The sequence below is a fragment of the Aythya marila genome (genome assembly GCF_965140915.1).
Source record: "Aythya marila genome assembly, chromosome: 19".
In the NCBI taxonomy this organism is placed as follows: Eukaryota; Metazoa; Chordata; class Aves; order Anseriformes; family Anatidae; genus Aythya; species Aythya marila.
The window spans coordinates 10,660,310-10,682,702 of record NC_139060.1 but is presented as its reverse complement, the minus strand read 5'-3'; the positions used below and the strand labels follow the sequence as shown (position 1 = coordinate 10,682,702).

Sequence of the window (22,393 nt, the reverse complement as noted above, 5' to 3'; positions counted from 1 at the left end):
AAATTACTTCAAATCTCTATTTGAGGTACTCACACTAATTGTCTCAATGAAAGGCTAAAAATAAATAAATCTACTTATTCCTACAAAAGAGTGTATTTTGTGCATCGTATTTCAGCTCTTTCTAGTAGACCTGTTGCTTTAAGTTCTCTTATTTTATTTATTTAAGTTACAAATACAACTCTACCAAGTCTTTACAGTCAGATTTTTATATGCAGGTATTGCAATATACCTGCAGCAATCATTTTTTTACACAAATACTGTACTTCAGGCACATACCAAAAAGCTAAAATTTCTCAGAATGCACAGAATATTGGCTGTTGTAATATTAGGCAGATTTCTTTTGTGTGTGTCTCTCTTTCTGAAGGAAAAAAAAAAGCCCCTCGAAGTATTGTGACTTTGCTTCAGATGATAAAATAGCTTGGCAAGCCAAGGGAAAAAAAAGGACAAACAATCTATTTATAAAAGAGCTCTTCTCATGACGGCAGAGTTACTCCCTGTTCACCCTCATATCCAACAAGAAACCAGAAGGAACGTGCAACACCCCACGTACACCAATCCACAGCTAGTTGCATGTTCTAAACTGGGAAGGTTTGACTTGCATACATCCCCCAAAAGGAGAATCTGCTCCAAGTTTATTCTTGTCCAAGAATAAATAATAAGTCATCTGGTCCAAAACAAGACTACTCTGTGTAAAAGTTTTTCCATCATTGCTGTTTTTTGGTTTTCAAAATGTAAAGCCAATCAGAAGCTTGGATAATGCCAAGTTTATTTGGCTAAAAATGAGCGTTATACCATTTCACAATAAAACGGCCCATTTTAATAATAATGGAAATTCTCTATATTTATTACAGATCCTAGTGAAACAAAATCTAGCATTTTATTGTTAAACTTTCCAAAGTCTTAAATGGAGTACTTAAATATTTTGCTATTTATAATATCATTATGATATTTACAAGTAATTAGGTTTTATGGCAAATGTTAATGACAGGGCTTTTCCAACATGCTTGTTAGAAATACCTTAACTGACAAGGTACGCCTCTGGATGCCGTCCTCGGAGATTAACAAAATAAATAATGGACACGAGCAAACACTGAAGACAAGACAAAACAGGAATACTTCTAGCCCTGTTAAATTGTGAATGACGAACAGGGAGACAACACCTGAGGCACGCTGCCCGCCCGCAGCAGCAGGGCGTCACAGCCCGGTCTTGCAGCGCCTCCGGGCGCGATGCCCTGGGTGAAGCCCAGGCACTGCCTGCGGCGAGCTGGGCCAGCAAACCGGTGCCACCTGGCTCTGGGGAAAAGTACCACACAACGGGGGGAAGAAAACTAGAAATGAAATGAAATGCTAACATTCTAAATAGCAAAGGAATAGGCCATAGAAGTTTCTTCATGAAAAGAGCGATTGGTATTAAAAGAAGAAAAAGGAAAGAAAAATTCCTCCTCACTGTGGGCTGAGCTGCCCCTGCCCCAGTGCCACCAAGCTCTTGTGACAGCCAACTCCACCCCGACCACATCCCGCTGGCACCAGGAAAGGAAGAGGCAAGGCACCATGTGGTGACAGCAGCAAACAAAATCCACCTTGGCTGCATCAGTTACCTAAAAATCTAGGAGCTTCCTAGCAAAGCCCATGCACACCGAGAGCTCCCAGCAGCTCTGATCGCCACTTCAGCCCCACTACAAGAAAGGATGGTGGGGGGCAGTGGTGGGTGAGTCTGCAGCCTGAGGGATGCCGTTGCTTCTGGCCTTCTTCAGGGATCCTCCTCTGCCTCTCCCGATGTGCGGTTTCGTTATGGCCACAGAACGGATGGTGGGCAGGAGGTGCCCGGGTGCCCGCTCCAGCTGCCCCATGCTGCCCGCACCCGATGCAAGGCTCACCAGCCTCTCCTGCGCTGTGTATGGGCAAATCTTTCATTTTTCCTTCATTATGCCGGCATGTACTGTCACTTAATTTTTATGTATGCAATCCTTCCTGACAAATATGATCTGCTGCCTGGTAATTCGTCTGACGTTCATTCTGCTCCTTGCTCTAATTACGGCTCCCATCCCTGGCGCAGCCGCGACCACGGCCCGGTGGTACACCTGTCAGGCGGGTCATGGCGCCGTCGAATGCCCTTTTATGCCAGTCTGATGTTGGCAAATACAAAGGAAGGGAAAAAAAAAAAAAAAAAAAAAAAAAAAAAAAAAAAAAAGGATGAATGTATTTGCATAGGCCCTGTGTTCGATTCATGGGTCAGCAGCCAGAGAAAGGATGGCGCAGGGCGGTTGCCAGGGCAACGGGGCCCGGCTCCGGCTTGGGCCTGGCCTGTGCCAGCCCCGCGTGCATCACTCACGGCGACTTACACAAACATCTTCGTTAAAACAAAACCACGATCTGCATCTTTCCTGCTGCCACGAATCCTGTATGTCTGGCAAATGACCAAAAGCAAACAAAAAAACCACACCCAAACCCAAAACCTTCAAGTGTGCAGTATTTTTTGATTGTAAAAATATTCTTTTTGCTTGCACGCAGGAACCACTGCAAATGGCGTTCTGCCCATGCCCCCACAGCACAGCACACTGTCTCCATAATCGCTCACTGCTGCTCCGTTAGCATTTTGCATCTCATTCACCTGTTTCCAGGATGCTGTTGGTCTGAGAAGTGCAAGGTTCACACAGAAGAGGCTCAACTCTTCCTACAGGAGCCTTCTCAATTAAGAGAGAGCAACCCTGGTAAAGGTCACGAGCTCGGCTTACATGTGCAGCGAGCTTCCCAGCCCCAATTTATCCTTATTAATGTACTAAGTGCAGCAGTCAAGCTAGATAAGATCATATAATTAGACACGGTCATATTTTTGCCTGTTCAAACGATGAGATTGTAACTTTCAGTGAAGAGGATTTATTTTAATCTATTAGGTATAGTGTGCATATCCAAGGGTAACTTTTGATGCAAAGGAAAATTAATATTTTATAGAAGTAAACTGGAGAAACATCTCACTTTTTCTAAGCACACATAAAATAAGGCATACATCTTCCTTCTTTACTTAGAAATGGACTTAGAAGCCCAGTGTCATTGCAGAGTACTCTCAAATAAGTCTGTATTCATTTAAAGAAACAATCAAGCAAAACTTGCACTCGGTGGAGGAAATTGCACAAATGAAGACAAATAGTGAAACAAACAAGTCGTGTGTTCCAAAATCAACCGAGAGCACTAAATGTAAGAGAGCTTTGATACCATGCTAAAGGCAAGGATCCTTCTCTGCTGGAACACAGAAATACCTCTGACTCAACAAATACAGCCACATCAACAAGAATGGAAAATCAGCTATTCTCAACAGAGTACAGACACTCAGGGGAAAACTAATAATTATGAAATATTTTATACTGTAAGACAAAGGATGAACTGTGTACACTGTATACTTTCCTATAGTATTGTAGTTAATACTAACAGTACTTTTTTCCTATGCAGAAGCAGTTTCTGTGTAGTTCCTTCATGTTATCAAAACATCAATATTTATCTTTTGATTCATGCTGAAAATACATTCTCCTCAGAAGAGATTATTTTTCCACAATACCTCAACTTGTAGAGATGAAAACATACAATAAGATTATTTTTTTTTTTTTAAGAATGCTCTTATGAGACATGAGAAAAAGCATACTGTCGCTCTGGTTTTCTAGTTTTGCTTTCTCTTGTAAGATCACACATAGAGGTTTGTTTTTTGTAAGAAATAAGGTTTCTTTGCCAGATTTTGTAGATAACTTACTTTTTAGAAGTCTTATTGCAATTTTATAATGATGCAAAAAATTACTTCTCTGCAACACATGAGAAGGTAAGACTATTAAAGAAAAACTCTGTGAAATCATTTAAATTTATTCATTTAAAAAAGAAAGAAGCAACAGATATCTTATAACTTGAACAGACCTTTTATCAAAGACGTACAGGTTTACTTATAAGCAAACTTTGAAATCTATCTAAATGAAACCACTTCACAGATGCAAAACTGATCGGAAAACAGTTCACTATCAAAATAGAAGGCTACCTCAAGTGAAGTCCTGCAAAACACCCGATAGCCCCAGTGCTTTGAAGATATTCATTAACCACAGCAATGCTATTGCCTTTATGGATATCAAAAATCTGGGATGAGCCAGAGCATAGCAGAGTACAGAAGAATATTTCAGAGTGATCAGTGTGAGAGTCTGGAAACAGGATACAGTTCAGTAAGAATAAAAGCAGGGTACTACGCTTTGGTGGGAACAATCAGCTGCACAGACTGATTGTTGGAGCAGGAAAACAACCTTCAGATACGTGGAAGGCATTAAGAAAACTTGGATCTTTAAAGCCTGAACTGAATTTCAAGTCAAGTCCCTCTCTGGAACAGACAAGCTCTGAGAGCTTTAAACACCTCCCTCACCTCAAACACCATCACAATCCCTGCTCAGGGGAAGATGTCTGAGAAGCATCTGCTGAAAAAAAGTTGTCTGTGTAACATCTAATTCTAGTAAGCAGAGTGCAGGCAAGCATGCTATTTAGAATGGAAAAGCTGCATTTGTTACATTTGCTTTACCAAGCCAGACATGCCAGAAAACAACAACAAAAAACAACACAACCATCAACTGGAGTTTTTAAGCAAAAAAAAAAAAAAAAATCTAGTAGTTTTTGTATGAAGACTCCAAATGTTTCAATAGTATTTAAAACGGAAATCACAGAAAACAATGGTATGTGCCCACCAAATCAAACTTCTGTCATAACAAGAGGACAGAAACCACTTCCTTTGAACATCACAGCTAACAACTGTACAGCAGTGCTTGCTTAATGTCTAGAAGTATCATCTTACCTAAGGAATGTGCTGCAGTGGTTTTAGAACTAAAAAAACGGCCTAATCCAAGATCTCCCAGCTTCACCACCCCTGTGGCTGTTATAAACACATTGGCTGGTTTTATGTCTGCAAGGAGAAAAAGGTAGAAGGTCAAAGCCACAAAAGGTTATTTGGTTCTAATACTGCAATAGAAACATAGCCCGGAGCACTGCCTGTACAGGACAGGCTTGTGCAGAACTGTGTTTCTTCTCAGCTTTGATAGGCTGAGTCTTCCGTGACTTCAGGTTCCATACACACACAATACAGAACATACTTCCCAGCACACAAGAAATACCAGTGAGGGAAAAGTCGTAGGAAACAGCGTAACACAATAGAAGCAACCTCTTTAACTGATGGAATCAAAGGAATGCTTAAGTTTGCTTCCTTTTGGAAACAATCATTTTCTGCAGGAAACAGTACCGCCTGCGTGGTCCCCTGATACCACTGGCAAATTACTGTCCTACCACACGCAAATTCTGGGCTCTATGCAGCCTTTTTTGCTTGTGTAGATTAGTAGAATTCTGGTCTCCCAAGTAGCCAGATCAGGATACAAGTTAGAAAGGCTATTTTCTCATGGGTCAAAGCAGACTAAATACACATGGTTCCAAATTTCAGCTAACAACAGTAGAACTAACTCAGGTACAACTGATAAGCTACATGAGGGGTTAGATACAGGAGCAAAAGTGATACTACTCTGCTGAAAAAATGGTTAAGAATTCACTACTTCTAAGGAGAAGAGAAATAGCAGAAGCAGCACAAACTGGTATTAGTGCCTTTTGGGATGTTTGCACAAGTCCTTCACAAAGCATTTTAGTTATGCTGCAAGAAGCAATGTAATGTTTGGATAAAGCTCAAAGCAAAAAGTTCTAAGACAAGAGATTCAAAAATAATTAATGAAAATGGAGAACAGAGTATGAGAGCGTGGGACATATTTGTATTAATATTTCAGAAAAGCTTCCAAGACAGGAAAGCTCTTCTAAACTCTCTAAGGTCACAACTAATATAATGAAGACTATTTCTTAGAGTTCACTGTTATCTAGTAGTCTCAGCATTTTACTTCTGACACTTTTCTAATGGCAAGTTTGACACTTCTACTTAATATCAGTGTCTGGAATACAAAGCAGCTCATCTTCCTAATACCACACTCACTTCGGACCGAATCCTTTAACAATGAGGCAAAAAGACAGAAGGAGAAATCCATCTTGCAAGCTCCAGCCTCTCTAAACATGCATTGGCTGAACATCAGCATAATTGTTTTTGAATGTAGGCGCTTACTAATTGGAACATTATATTATTATTCAGTGAAAAGAGACTGAATTAATGTTACCTCTGTGCATCACCCTGCGGGAGTGCATGTGTTCAACTGCACTGCATAACTGCACAAAATATTTCCACACCGTCCTTTCCGGGATTAACCGTTTCTGCTTTTTAAAATACTGTGGAAGGAAATAAATAAAAGATCAGTTGAAAAGCAACATATTTGACTAGTTCCTGGACTCATGTTAGTCAACTGCAGGTTGCTTGCGTCTTCCCAATCTGCAGCAGCATGACTTTTCTTCTGATTAGCTTTTAACTCCTTCTCTCTGTATGTAGACTTCAATGCAGTTCACTCATTAACAACTATTATGAAAAATATGCGTAAACAGGTTTGACATTTTTGAATGGACACCAATTATAATTAGCATTAATCTCCTTAATTACCTTGCAAAACATATTTAATGCCTCAAAACAACAAATGTCTCAAATATTTTGCCTTAAGTAACAAAAGATCATTAAAAAAATCTCATAAGCATTCATTGTTGTAGTCTATTAACAACAATAAGGAAATATGTTTCCCCTTCTAAAAAGATGGCCATAGCATCAATAAAGTATCTATATTTCTTCTGTGATCAGGTAGGATAATATATTCTATTTTATGCATAATAGGAATATTAAATTAACTGAACTCTCTCTAGTGAGATTGCAAAGACACTGCTGATCAAGACGCACAGATTTGGAAGGAGGCCGTTTTGTGTGCTTTTCTGCAGTGCCAAGCATAGCTGAGTCCAGACTCTGTAGACTTCTGGGTGCTAAAAGCTCTCAGGCAAAATTATCAAAAGCAAAATGCATGCAATAAGAAGTAGTGCGTCTTGGGGATGGTTATCTCCAATACTTAATTCTTCCTCCCAAGTAACTTATTACAGGAATAAATAATCAGCTGTACACTCCAGTGGAGGCCAAATATGATGATGCATCTTCAAGTGCTCTTTTCCATTTCAGGAACACGCTACAGCTGGGTACATTGTGCAAAGTGCCACAGCCTCCTTCAGTGCTTCCCAAAATTGCACTACTTCTGGTTATTGGTCCCTGACTTCTCATTGCTTCTTCCTGTGCTTGATACTGAGCAAGTTCTTCATCTGGAACGCTAACAAAACACATTTCTAATACACTTCCCTTCCAGTGGTTTAGGATTTATCCTCATCCTTTGATATACAAGGTATGACTGGATAACGACCATCTCTGAAACGCTGTATACCCTTCTAGCACTCTACAATCACATTTCTTTTGCATCGTACCCTTGAGAATTTCCGTCAGCAGCATGCAAGAGCAAGAATAAAGGAAGGAAATTGGCTGTTGCCCCTTTCTGCAACTTGTGCTTTTTCCTCTCAGCACAGACATCTGATGTCCGTTGTCACATTTTGTATTTTATGTGAAATGCTGTTACTGGATCGTGTTTGACTCAAGTAATGGCAAATTTTATTTTGCGTATCAGCTGTGAAGGGGCACGACCGTGCAATTCCCCAGGCAGCAAGTCTGACAGCTTGCAACAGTTTCAAACCGAAACTTGATAGAGAGCACAGAGGAATTACAGAGGGTGAGGGATAAAGTGTTATATACACGATAATATTATTTAATTCTCATTAAAGTATTTAAGAGTGGATATGCAAGACCACAAGTGATAATTTTCTAAATGTCATGTCCAATAAGACTTGCCTGACATTTACAAGAGAGTCCCAACTCTCCAGTGGGTTATCCAGCAGCACTCTGTTACATCAGCTTTACAATACCTCATAAATAATGCAGGCAACAGGGGCGTGACAAAGACAGTCCCTGTTTTTATCACTCTCGCACCTTCAGAGTGTTGTTACTGCTGTTCCTACCGCCTCTCCGAAACTGAAAATCCTCACATAAGCTTAAATTCCCAAGGGACGGGTGGGGAGCAAGGGCGCCACAGAAGAGCAGGCAGCAAACCTCAGCTCGTCAATTTTACTTTCAAGCTATGTTTAGGAGGAGAATTTAATTCCCTCCTGGTTTTAGTTGTTTTTTCTTCTTTTTTCTTCTTTTTCCTGTTTTTGTTTCCCCACCCTTTACTTCAAAAAAAATGAATTCAAATATTTGCACCAAAGGAATGGCAGCATTTATATGACCTTTACAAAGCCTCGTCTTCCTCATGACTGCAATAAACATATGGGAAAGCAGACCAGACTGGAGAGCATTGGCAGAAAAAAAATTAAGTTACACTGTTGTTCCAGCTATCAACCTAAGAATGGGCAGAAAACAGAAAAATGTAACTCTGTTTATTAAGGCATACAAGAAATAATTTTAAGAAAATGAAATAACCAACCCCAACAGATTAAAAAAACATTTAGTAGGGAAAATCTTAAACTAAAAACTGTAAAAAGCTCAAATATTTTATATGATACCTCACAATTATGCTGGCAAAACTTCTTTAAGCTAAGACTTAAAAATGAAGAAAAATATTTGCACATCCCAGGGTGATCACAGCCCTAACTCCTACCCTCACAAGCCTTAACCGCAGCTACTAAGAGCCTGTGATGAACCACAGGCTTCCCAGGATCTGCTGGGAAAACACATGAGAAGCTGGACACGACTGCAGTGCTGAAAGAGGACACACGGGCAGGGCAGGGGCTCTCCCAGGCTGTCTCCTGCCCCTTGGCGAGTCCGACCAGCAAGGCACCGCGTGCTGCTGCAGCAAGGCACCAGCCTCCCCCCGACCTCGGCCACTGCCACCTCACCCCCAGGTCCGGAGCTGCTGCTGCTGTCAGGGGTCTGTGGATTAGGTCCGTGTCTGGAATTTTGGGGCTTTCCCCAGGAACTGCTCCCCCAACCACCCACCCCCAGCTTGCTCGCCCAGGGGGACTCTTCCCTGAGATGGAGCAGATTTTCAGGGAAACTGTAAATTTAGCCACTGACTACGGACTGAATGGATAACTTGTTTGACAGCCTTTGGCCTAGTGCCTCATAGCTCTGCTGGCAAAGAAAACAAATCTGTTAATAAGATATTTTAACTGTGACAACAAGGAGGAGGAGAACTTTCCAAACATTCATTTATGATAATTACAGAATAATGATGGCAAAAAAAACAGGTAAAACATGGAGAGAAGGTTGAGAGTGCTAACAAACATGATATAACACATCTGTTCTCACAAGGGATGTATGTCTAAAGATTAACACGTCAAAGAAAATATAAAAGCAGGTGGTAACAGCTTAACTAAAGCTGGTTTGCAGCAATACAAGTATTCCTGAGAGCGACATAAGAGAAGAGCAAGTACTTGAAACATTTTCTCAACCCCAAATCCCTGTTGCAAGGAAAGTCAATACGCTTCCTTGAATGTCTTCAGTGGCAGACAGGCTATGTGAACACCGAATCTAACAATTAGATGTCCTCATCAATCACAGGTGGGATAAATCAGCCTTGCAAAGTAAGGCACACATCCCACCAACCCACACGGAGACCTGCTCCCGTCTGAAGCAGCAGGCAGGGCGAGCAGCAGCCCCTGCTGCATCCCACCTGCCTGCAGACGCTCAGTCTCGGCCCCTCTGGGTGGGTGGCACCGCGAGAGGAGCATCAGGGCTGCTGCCTCCTGGCTGTTTGTACCCCTTTAGAACTGACACTTCCTTACCTTAATCATCTGGGAGAGATCTCCAGCATCTGCCAGCTCCAGGACAATGTTAAGCTCATTGTCTTCAATGAAAGAATCCAAATACTTAATTATATTGGGGTGGTTCAGTTGCTGCAGATAGAGGAAGTGCAAAGAAAAAAATTATAACAGTGTAGTAACAACTCAAAGATACAAAACTTGTACCATTTTTGTAATCATTAAGCAAAATGGTTGATAATAGGTGCAACTACAAACTGCTCTGGGTAACTGTACGCAGAGAGCATGTCAGAAACAAGTTCATTTATCAAAAACATAGCTTAATAAAAGTCTCTTGCATAAACAGCACTATGGCCCAGAACAGGGTGAAGCAGCCTTTTCTCTTGTAAACTCACAAAGTATTTAAAAGCAACATTCTGAAAGACACTCAGTACGCAATAACTGTTTTTTTTTTTCCTGTTAGAATAATAATAATGAAAAAAACACACATACAAATCAATTACTGATTACTGTGCTTGATAAAAACGAGTAAAATTCAACAAAAAATTTGATGGAAGTCAAATAACATACAAATTACATTCAGTATGTTAGTCTATTATCCCTGTTATTTATGCTTACATTTTCACTTATTACTTCCATTTACGTATAGCTTTTTCTTATATTCACAACTGGTATTGTACTTTTTATTTTTTCTCCTCTGTTTCTTAAAAATTTGCAGCTTCTCAGATTGTTATGCTTTATTCACAGGACTAAATTAAGAAACTGGCTCAACAAATTAAAATTTCCATTTTGATATTTTATGTCTGAATTTCTTAAAACGGAAAACTAATTGCTTAGAAGGTAACGGAGTACCCAGATTTCTCTAGTCACTCGCTCTTGCTCATTTTGCATGATATTATCTTTCTCTTGTGCTCTTAGAAATGCAGTGAATTTAGAAACTACCAAAGTGAGCATTTCATCTACAAAACAGCTGTGACTCAACCTGCCTATTTCAGGGGTTACAAAGCCAAAAGAAACACTGTTATGATCCATCATGCTAATCACGCCTCTCTGCATGCACATTAGGGGATAGATTCTCCTTTGCGATGCCTCGACACTAACGCACATTAGTGTTAATGGGATCCATGTGCAGGCATCAGGAGAAGAGCATTCCCACCAGACCAAGCCTTAAATAAATAATAAATAAATAAATAGCAGAGCCCACCATTTCTGCTGAAATTTCTTTCACATGTCTGCCCTCAGGTACATCGATCAAAGACCAACTTCCAGGCAAGAAAGCACCAAAAGCAGGAGCAGAACAGATACGGGTACGGTGTGCTCACTGGGATGCCTCATGGCCCCCACAGCATCACACAAGCTGACACAGCACAGCCAACGCCAGGACGCTGCACGCTGCTCTTGCAGATAAAGGTAAGTCTCTGACTTGTGAGTTGCTTTCTATCTTCTGTAGGCTGCTCTGCCAGGAAAACTCTCCTGAGTTCCCAAAGGCAACGGGGAGTTCAAGCAATCACACAAACCTTCTTCTAAACCTCAGCACCATGTGCCAATAAATTGCACCAAAATACAACAACCCTAACAAGGAATGCAGACTGCACACCTTTGGAGACTTACCATGCTAATGTTCCCCCCTGCAGCCTCTGCTTAGTTTACTGCTTATAACAAAACCCAACTACTCACACACAAACGTTGTTTAACTAACACAAAGATTTTAAATATATTTTTTCCATGAAAGAACAAACGTGCACTTTTTATTGACTTAATTTGTATTGATTTAAAGAAACCCATCAGCTCTAAAGAGGGGCGTTTCTCCTGCGACAGTGAAGTCACACAAGGTCACAAACAAGACACCCGTGCCACCGTGCTAACTTCTGTGATGGCTCTGTGGATGAGCAGACATCCAAGCGCTGCCCACGAGCAGCTGGAGCTGCCGCCACCCTTTGCTGAGGCTGAGCAGCAGGATGAGCACTCTGGAGGGAGCCTTACCGAGCTCCTTCCTCTGCTGGAAAATGTGGGAGACTGCCCACAACCTGCCCAAGGTGTGAATGCAGGCGTGTACATTTTCTCTACCTTTTGTCTCACAGACCTTTGGACTCTGTTTTCCCGGAGCGGCTGGGCAGAGCACTCTGGATACACCACATCTCCATGCTCCACTCTTCCTTTTGTTAAGCTTATTATAAATAAGTAAACTGACTCAGGGGTTATTTCTGTAACTACGGTGTATGCCTGTGGCATAACGAAGGCTACCTGGAATCTCTTTAGTCAGAAGCAAAGTATGTTAACTCCCACAAATCCTTAAATGTGAAAAACACTGCGAACACCTCATCTTGGGTTAACGACATTTCCTATTTCGTTAACGCATCCTAGAAAGTTTGATGGCACAGCAGCATCGGGGACTTCGGTCCCAGCACATCCACAGACATGCCTTCAGCCACCTCCACGCTGCTGCAAGGACAGGCAGCACAGAGCTCTCCATTAGCAGGAGACGAGCTGCAGGCAGGCTCTGACACGTTGCGTGTCGTAAGGCACAGGGCGACGCGCACTCAGCTGCTGACTGGCAGGCGCTGGAGCCGGCCGGATGAACCCGGATGAACAAAACCAATCCCATTTTATCAGCTGGCAGTTTTCAAAGCAGAGCTGCACTCTGCTGGCATCATGGAAACTCATTCCCCTGGGAGCTCCAGCTGCTACAGGAAGACGCACAAACAAGAACTTGCAGGCACGCTACTCTGCTTGGAAGACTACCGCTGAAGACTTCAGAATAAACATGGGTATTGCTTAATTTCAGACAAACAGAGGTTTTTAACTTAAATACATGGGCTTGGAGCCAACAAAGAGCAACGTGTACATATTTTCCATAAATGTTTTGAAATAAATTACTGAGAAAGCAAAGATCATAAGTGGGTTTAATCACTTTAAAAGCACTGTCTGGTTTCAGAGTTTGCACCTACACTACCATTTTTCACATGTGTATGTACACATGTAACATGACAGACATGCAAAACTTCTTCCCTTTAGCAGGTTCATTAATCAGCTTATTTTAAAGAGAGAAACAAATCAAAATACAAAGCACAGAACTTGCATACCTCTCTGAAATAAGAGTACTTGGTGTATTTTTCTATGACAGATTTTTAATAGATTCCTTAGACAACTGGCAGAAAACTCAATAAAATAATGCTTTTAGATAGAACTTATATAATGCAGGCATTTTAGCTTGCAAAAGAAAGCACAGTCTACTAAGACTGTATGTGCCCTATGAGCTTTATTTGCTATGAAAGGCAAACCTGAAAATATTTTTTCCTCAAAACAAAAAATTGAAGAGGAATTGTAAAATTCTTACCTTCAAGAGGTCAATTTCTTTAATGCAATCTTGCCTAGCCTTGGCATCCATCATTTCAAAAATCTACAAAGGTAAAAACACAGATTAAAATGAAATATCAAAAACTAAGAACTTGCTTAACAGGAGATTTGTCTTTCGTCCCTCACTTCGTACAGCCTGTACTGTAATGAGTATACATACAACACTCAGATCAAAGAGAAACATTTTCTTTATTTTGAAAATAGTAAAGTACTAGCAATAAGGTAAAATTAATTGTAGAACCTGTAGGCAATATTCTAAGCAGCAAAAAAAAACCTAAAGATACTAGCTTGTGAATTTGCTGTCATCATTTTCGAACATTTAGCTTACTACTTTTTCACATGGTAAATAAAAGACAAACTTTTTTTTTTTCCTTTTAAATAACACTACACAATACTTTATGCTGAGTTACAAATCAATACTGCTGGCATGAAAGCTTTTCTGAAATTCTTCTGAAGTCTCCAACAAGCACGAGCATTTCTTTTGTCTTTTATTTCAGCACTTGAGAGCCTGGCCACTGAGCAGCCCAGCGGCTGCCCCTGCACGCCCAGGTATCGCCACCACCTGCAGAGGGGGGAAGAGGAGCCAGCACCTCCAGCTGCCCCTCCTGCCCTCGCCTCCCGTGGCTGGTCTGTGCTGAGATGGCAGAGTCTTGTCTGTATGATGATGGCCATTAGAGCCTTGCTCTTTCCCACACATTTAATAATAAATCTTTTTTATAAGGTAAAAAATGAAATTAAAAATAAATATGAAATTACACTGCTGTTACTATTGCTGCATAACCGTGATTTATAGAATAACATCAGACCAGATCATCCAATGGACTCAAACAGTGAGCTCTCAGTTTGTAAAACATTTTATAGCATTATTACTGCTGACAAAAGAACACACTTCTGAGTCAGATGCCTCTTTTTTAGATCTGTGTAGACACCTAAAGCATTCCCATTCTGCTTGCTAAGCAGTAACACTTTGAATTTAAATGATTACCTGAACTTTCTTTAATGCCACAGGTTTTCTGTCCAGAAGACAAGTTGCTTTGTAAACTTCACTGAATTGTCCTCGTCCAATCTTTTTCTCTATCTGAAAGTCTGCCAGCGTGCAGCGGTATGGGTACGATGTTAAATGTCTCTGTTCAATTCAAAAGAAATTGAATCAATGAGCTACAAAAAGCAATAGCAAACCCAGAAACTTGCATTCCCAATCTGCCTCCTGTAAGACCCCAAACTAGCAGTCTAAGACTAATTGTGTGCAGGAGAATAAGGACAGAAGGCAAGAAAGACATAGAAACCTGGTGTTGGAAATACAACGGGCCATGGAGTGGTCTGGCTTTCCTTTCCTCACCTGCAATTTGCTTTGTGCACTCCTTGCAGTGCTGCACCAGAGCAGAGATTTGTACAGAGCAGAGTTAACAACTCCAAGCGCACATGCACTCATGCTCTCATTTGTGAGGATCAGGAATTTATTCCAGGCTCATCAGTCCATAGATAATTCTGACCATAAATGCATTAATTTCCAGTAATTTGTTAGTAATGTAAGCTGCATTAAGTTAAACGACTTTTCTAAAAAGGAAGAAGCCTTGCCTCCCATGTAAGCAGCTAATGAGCCCCAAAGTACTGTCTCCCTGGTCGCACACCCGCTCATCTGCTTTGCCCACTTGGCACCTCGGAGGTGTCGATGCCTCCTGGGGAGCAGCCTCAGGTGAGCATGCAGCCGGGCAGGCAGAGGCAGCGGAACGAGGACCAGGGGCTCTAGGGACTGCATTGCTCCCTAGAGCCATTCCGGTTTCTTCTGTAATTAACGTGACCGCTAAACAATTTTTGAAAAAAAAATTATGAAAATAAATGACAAAGTTGTTGAGCATGCCAAGTAGACTATTTTTAAGCTTCAACATCTTGAGCCATTTCAGAGTTCCCACCGAAAAACGCAAAAAGCAATTAGCCAAGTACACAAGGGAAGTTGTGGGGACAGTTTCCCAGGGATTCAGCTGTTGTTTAAGTTGCATCTTCAGCAGACAACCCCAGCGAGCGTCCAGGAAGAGCAGGCCACAGAGGCTGGAAGCTCAGGGAGGTGACCACTGCTGCTACTGTAATTTCCTAACCCAGAGGGCTGGGAATGGAAATAAGATTTAAAATGCAAGTAAAGCTTTCAGTCCAGTAACTTCTACCACAAGTACACACAAGCCAGAGCGACAACGTCTTACAGTGTATGTTTCTTACAACTAAGTTTGAATTTCTTTCATTTGCAACAGGAATAAAAATTGTTACTACTCAATTAAAAAAAAAAAAAAGTATCAGTCAGGTATTTATATAAAAACAAAGGCATCAGCATACAGAATTGCAAACCACTTTTATCTCATTAAACCACAGAAAGAAATAAAAGCATTCCCCTTAACTGTGCAGTAAGAAAGTTTGAGCAAAAGATTTTCTACCCTGGAGTTCAGAATAAAGGTAACACTTGCAGTGTGATTTTATGATGTTAGTGAAGTGACAGGAGGTATGTGTGTGTCCCAACCACTTTTGCACGGTTAACATATAAAGTCTGCTTGCCTTGCTGGAGTTAATGCCGGATGACGACTGGACACCTTAGCTGATATGTTCTGGCATCCTCCAGGACTACAGCTGCACATTTACATATGCAATGACCTAGATTTGCATTTGCTATCACAACCTATCAGACCTAATTAAAGTAATGGAGCTTTCATACAGGCTGGATGTTTGACTGCAGTATAAGCCAGAGAGCGTGCCCAGGTTCGACCAAAGCCTATCAGAATATCAGAAAGCTCCCCACTGACTGGGGCAGTCCACTTTCCCACAAGTCTGCTTAAACTTAATCTTCTCTTGTGCTTTTTTGTACTTAAATGTAAGCAGGTAGCTCTTACAAATAACATCACACATTAAGCGTACCTAGTATCAACCTCCTCAGAACAGCATCCCCATAGACTGGCCTGACATACATGTCACTTGTGTCATGACTTATGGCAGTGAAGTGTTAAAGAAGTAGAAATAGGAGGGGAAAAAATGCGAATCACTACAAATCTGAAGACATTTTGATAATTTGGCAATTTGCACACTTTGGTTCGCAGGGCAGCTGTAGGAAAGGGACAGTCTGCGAACAGCTCATTTTGAGACAAAGGCTGTTCTCTTTGTCCACACAATGAAGTCTCATTCTTCTAGTACTCTATTAAAAAAAAAAAAAAAAAGCCAAAGATTAAAGTCAATTAATTCCTCATTCAAATAAAGAGGCTATTCATTTTTCAGAAGAAACACAGAGATTATTGCAGGAACAAGCTATTCTGGACAACATCTTTGGCATACATGTCCTCTTTTAGATGTAATCATTGATGCAAAAGCAAAAATTTCAAAGCTCACAGAAATATGTGGCAATGGCCTTCTGCAAAATACTTAAGGAAGAAGTTTACCAGAACTTTCAGCCTGAAAATTTGAGGTTTTATGAGGTTCTGCAAAACAGAATCAGCAAGATTTTGCGATATAAAAAAAAAAAAAGCAATAAAAAACAGTTATTTTATCTTGCATGCCCCTGAGTAGATACACTGCAATGATAAGAAATTAATTAAAGCTGATGAGGAGTCTACATACCAGATTATAAAGCAACACAAGCAATTGCAGAGAATGACAGTACTAAAAAAATTCCTTGCCACATACTTGCTCTTTGCTGATAGGTTGTAGTTTCCACTCGTGCTTCCACATTTTCAGGGATGTCTGTTTCAGTGCCACCAAAGAAATATCCTGAACTGTTCTCCTGACTCAGAGACTTGTTCCTCTTTAAGGAAAAGTGTCTCCAATATATTGATGCTCAGCAGCTTACTCGGCACTCTCCATTCAATGGCACAGGGAGCAAGGGAAAGGATAGCTCCTCTGCTCTTGTGAATGTGCGACCAATTAATCTACCAATAAGTAAGTAATTTTCAAATAATAAGGAGAAAACCTGAGCAGTCCTGGGAGAACTGCCCCAGCAGCCCTTCCTGCAGCCGTTAACCTGGAGTTTCAGGCAAAGGCCAACACTGAGCGGTGAGAGACTAAGCACAGAAAGGCCAGTGAAATACTGACCAGCCACAGAGCAATGCCTGCACGACTGCTTCTCCCAGTGGTATGGGAAGACAAAAAACAAGCCTGAATAAGCCAAAAAAAATGGGACTGTTCACCGCTAATTAATGCTCAGGGTTTACACATTGTGCAATGCTGATTAATAATAAATTCAATTGTTTTACTGTTGTCTGATGGCCATGTGGGGAACCAGCACTGGTCATCAGTCTGCACAAGTGGCCACAAGGCTGCACGATGCTTAGATTATTTTTAATCAACCAAAAATTGTTAAAGATCGGTCAACCAACAGTTAAAAAGTCAGTCACTACAATCTTTAGATACCAACAAAAGCATCTTCCTGTAGAGCCATGAAATGAAATATTCTTCAGAAGAGTAAAAACATACTCGCCCAATTAATTTTCTGAAATCTCATTAAAAAATTTAGCCTGACTAAGTCATACACTTCTGACCTGAATTTTAATTATCTTCACGCTGGATATAAGTTTTTTTTCCTGATATTTGCAATGCATCATTAATTTTAAAGCAACTGTTTCCTTGCTTCTAAAGTGCATACTTCATCTGAATGACATTTACCGTAAACTAATTTCACCTTTAAAAGACATCTGTGATAGTAGATGGAGAAGCTTCAGCCCCCACAGTTGAACACGTATACATTATAAGCAATGATTTACTATGAACATCAGTGTTTCAAACCCTTTTATGATGTCCCAAATTGTACACCCATCTCCACTCAATGATGCTTACCTGAAAAGAATTTCGTATACTTTGAGGTTGGAATTCCAGCGTGAATTTATGAGAACACTTAGAACAGATTGATTAAAAAAAAAAAAAAAAAAAAGAACTTCTGGGCTCACAAGAGATGAGGAAACTTTTAAAATATGGATTATCCTTCAAACAGGTAGTCAAGTAATTATTGAAGAATACATCAGGTTTTTCATTTTGCCGCTTCAAAACCAGACTACGCTGCCATTGTAAGATATCCTAAACCTGGACTGTTACCTAGAATTTAAAGTTTGCTTTACAGAAGAACTTGGCTTGAATTTCAAAGTTTTAACGTCTCTATCAGCAGGTATCTGTACTAGTTTATGAAGAGGAAAGAGAGAAATACCAGCTTGAAAATAGCAGACCACATATTCACATCAACAAAGGAATTCATGTTAACATAGAAACAAGCTAAGCACTTCAGAAAACAAACTGCAGTGTCTTTGCTGCTAGATGTTCAAATCTACTTTGAATTGGCAGGCCAAAACGAAACTGCCATGAGCAGCTCCACTGCTAAGACGTGCAAGTATATCAGAGGAATGTTTAAAAGCAAGTTTATATAGTATGAAAACTAAATAAAAAATTGCAGCTCTGTATTTCACGTCACTGGTTTATTCCTCAATAACTTCCCCTTCCTATTGCTACAAACACAAGTAACTCTGAGATGTCAGTGACTGACACTTTCACTCAGAACATTACTGGAATGTGCTGTGTGCCTTGCTGACAAACTTCTTCAAGTCAGGTAGCCAGAAGCTAAACTGTGATTTTACATTCACTTACTCTGATTAGAAAACTTCTAAATACGAAGCACTGCTCAGAACTACCTTCTTCTCACTAAGCTACAGCAGCTAAAGACAGGAAGACGAGTCTGATACCCTCACTCCTAGCTCTACTAACAAGTTACCTGACATCAAGTAACTTCTTGTTGATACCTGTGAAATAGAAGTAACACCTCTGTCAGCATGGAAGAATGCTTTAGGAAGCCGTGCAATTACAAGAAAAACTCCTACTGGAGGAGCAGGCACTTGCATTGGTCTCTGGGGGGGAAGGGGCTGGCAGGAGGAGCGGTCCCTGCTGTACCAAACCCCTCCCTGCCTGCAGCAAAAACCCAGGCTCTGTCTCTTCTGCCTTCATCCCCACCATGCACGGCACTTCTCGTAAGGCAACTTTATTCAGATTTTTCTTTCCAAACCCTCCTCTCATCCATGCACTATTCTATAGCATGCCTGCACTGCTTACACCTTCAGAAGAAAAAAAAAAAAAAAAAAAGATGTAATCTCAGATTCTTCCAGGTAAAACGTACCAGGAAATTAAAAATTATACATAATTACGTTCCTGCAAAATGGAAAATCAGAAATATGTAATAAGCAATCATATCATGTCATCAGTGTAAGGTGGCCTGCCCTCTGAATACTAGATTTTTTGTTAATTTCTAAACTGCATTTGCTGAGCAGAGGCATTTTTCTGGTAGATTGCATATTTTGTTATTTGTTTTTCAGCTTCCACCTTCTCCCCTCCCCTTTTTATCTTAAAAAAAAAAAAAAAAAAAAAAAAGGAAAAAAAAACAACACACAAAAACCTTCCTGCAATCCTAATTCCAGACTAGATCATTCTCAGAGCAGTTAATATACTTAGAGACCTCCATTAACACAACTTGGGTATTAGCAGAGTGGAGGGGAGGTTTCACTAACAATGACCATACAGCAAAACGAGCCCACTCAGCATCAGCAGAGCAGCAGAACATAGATTATTAGCTACTAATTACACTTAACTATGTCATTACAAATTCTAACATGTGCTCCAAGATGCCATGAATGTATCTGCTGCACAGGAACACTTCCTAATCTTGTTCATGAAATAATTACAGGGGCTCTATCCTGCCAAATGAGGCAGTAATTAACCCTAATTGCTCAAAATGCAACTGGCTAATTCTAGGAGATTAATCAAGGGGATTCAATTATTATTAAATGACTTAATATGACAAATTGCTACATTAGGAGAGGGGAGCTCTGCTCCATACAACGTATTTTCCAAGTAGTGCTGTATAAGATACATTCATTGTCATACTATCGTGTAGGCAACTCGTTGTTTTTGCAAACCCTGTACTGGGTTTTGATATCGCCTTCCTAATGACCATTTCTTGTTCAAGAAACCTTGAGCATCGCTGGCCTGCACAGCTGGAACAACAAATTAACACCCACGTGCCCTCCCCGTGGCAGTGTTACGCCACAGTTCCAATATTCTTCTTTCTGACAGCTTTTCCAAGATGCTTTTTATTCACTTTTCAAAATACAAACAACTAAAACTCATCTGGTCTGAAAAACAGTGTAACAGTCTGAAAAATTCAAGTTTTCAGAATTCACGAAACAAAAGTTTCATGATTACAGTGAAGGTCTCACTGTTATTTTATTACAGGGTCTAACCTTGTTTTAACCCACTGCTGCAGAAGGGTGGGAAGGGGAAGGGAGAGGAACCACTACAGTGTAAGCTGATGACAGTATGGACAAAATATATTGCAGTAGAAATCTTCCAGAAACTCTCAGGAAATGAAGTCAGAGAGTCTACAATTTCATGTAGGATGAACTTTCTTGTATTTTGTAACTCTCTCATCAGCATTTGCTATTAATCAATACAAGGAAATAAAATATATTTATTCACTTACATTCAAACACCTGCCTTTTCTTCAAAGAATCACAGAGAAGAGAAAGCCAACACAGTTCATGTTTTTATAAGATGTTTTAAAAACACTTGTTTTAAGTGAAATTTAAAGTATTTCCTTTGTCTCTTATCATCATCAAAAATCGGACTCAGGAAACTCTGCCTGGCTGGCAAAATCCCAAGCTGGATATACCCTAGAACTGCCACAACTGTGCTATAAACAAAGGAAAAGGGAAAAAAAATTGCTAAGAATTCCCCACGCTTTGTAAAAGGCAGGGAAGAAAAGCAAAGAAGGACCGAAGGGAGCCCCGCTTACCTGAGGGTCATGCTGGTAGTCCTGGCCCGGCAGCTTGCAGAGCGCGCTGTTCTGGTCCCCCAGGTGGTGCGGGTGGTTGTGCTGCCCCTCCATGGTACCATGCCAAACCCTGCCTCACTCCGCGGGAGCTGCGAGCAACGCCAGAGAGAAGAAGGCTCGTCAGTGCCAATCCAACACGGGAAGCAAAAACTCTTCCTAGGGGTGTGCCCAGACGCGGCTGTGCAGCAAGGCTGCGAGAACTGATTCCGCCCCCTTCTTCCCCCCTCTGATGGGCTCCGTGTGTAAGTGGAACTGAGCAGCCCCAAACCTGGCACCCAGCAGTGCCCCGCGGGACCTTGGCCGGCCCTGATGCACCGCACGCCGGCACGGCCACGCGTGAGCACGCAGCAACAGGTCACACTTATGCCCGCGCCCCTGAGATAACAGAACAAAAATACCTCAATGGCAAACATTAGGGGTATGCTTTCATGCTAAGAAAAATAGCAGAGAAGGGGTTTATTTGCTCAGTGGTACGTTATCTACAAAAAAACATTGCTTTTCTCAACTCCGGTACCACGGCTAACGGCGGGGAGTGGCGCTTCCCCTGGAGCTGCTGAGCGAGGGGATCCCTACAGCACCAGGCACGCAGCGACGGCTGCAGGAAGGCCGGCACCTTCTCCGTTCACAAAACAAAAATGAACACCAGCTCACGCCCCACCACGATTCCTCGGCCTTAAGGGATTTCCAAACAGACCCTACATTGCCTGCTTTTAAAGCATTCAAGGCTCTTTGGAAATCTCAGGCACGTGCAATCAACGGGGCCATACAACACAAGGAAAGGCGTGCTTTTCCCTAGGTCACGTTTGTTAAGTTCTGGTTTAGGGTCTACATCTTCTGATCTTCACAGAATCACAGAATTTTCTAGGTTGGAAGAGACCTCAAGGTCATCGAGTCCAACCTCCAACCTAACGCTAACAGCCCTCCACTAAACCATATCCCTAAGCTCTACATCTAAACATCTTTTGAAGACTTCCAGGGATGGTGACTCCACCACTTCCCTGGGCAGCCTGTTCCAGTGCCTCACAACCCTTTCAGTGAAGAAGTTCTTCCTAACATCTAACCTAAAACTCCCCTGGCTCAACTTAAACCCATTCCCCCTCGTCCTGTCACCAGGCACGTGGGAGAACAATACATCTTACAATCAAGGTGAACCCAACTATCCGCGTGTTCTTCCAGAGATGGTAATAAATAATTCACACAGAGAAAGCCCCAAACGTCCTTTGTGATTCTTACAACACACTTGTTAAATTTGAAATAATTTAATTTAGTAATTTAATGGAATAATTTAATTTAATAATTTAATGGTCTGGGGTCAGGATCCAGCCCTGGGAGCAAAGCCAGTCCTCAGCAATGAGACCAGACCATAGTGCACATGAACACATTGATGTCCCTTCCCCTCCAAAGGATGTGTGTGAGTTTTTTGGCTTGCTAAACAACGTATTTCATAGCTGGTTATTCATTATCCGTGCATGCTCTAGGTAAGAT

General features: G+C 41.2%; 1 protein-coding gene across 3 annotated transcripts in view; it reads right to left on the bottom strand.

The window, feature by feature from the left end:
• NEK6 (NIMA related kinase 6) overlaps positions 1–22,393 on the bottom strand; it is a 58,019-nt gene that overhangs the window by 15,791 nt on the left and 19,835 nt on the right. For all 3 annotated transcript variants that reach the window (XM_082775445.1, XM_082775446.1, XM_082775447.1), the window contains exons 2-7: positions 20,870–20,997; positions 14,057–14,197; positions 13,052–13,114; positions 9,739–9,849; positions 6,162–6,270; positions 4,814–4,921 (exon numbers count right to left, since the gene is read on the bottom strand). In XM_082775445.1, the coding sequence (XP_082631571.1) occupies positions 4,814–4,921; positions 6,162–6,270; positions 9,739–9,849; positions 13,052–13,114; positions 14,057–14,197; positions 20,870–20,962 (625 nt within the window). In that variant the 5' untranslated portion in view covers positions 20,963–20,997. The remainder of the gene's footprint in view (positions 1–4,813; positions 4,922–6,161; positions 6,271–9,738; positions 9,850–13,051; positions 13,115–14,056; positions 14,198–20,869; positions 20,998–22,393) is intronic.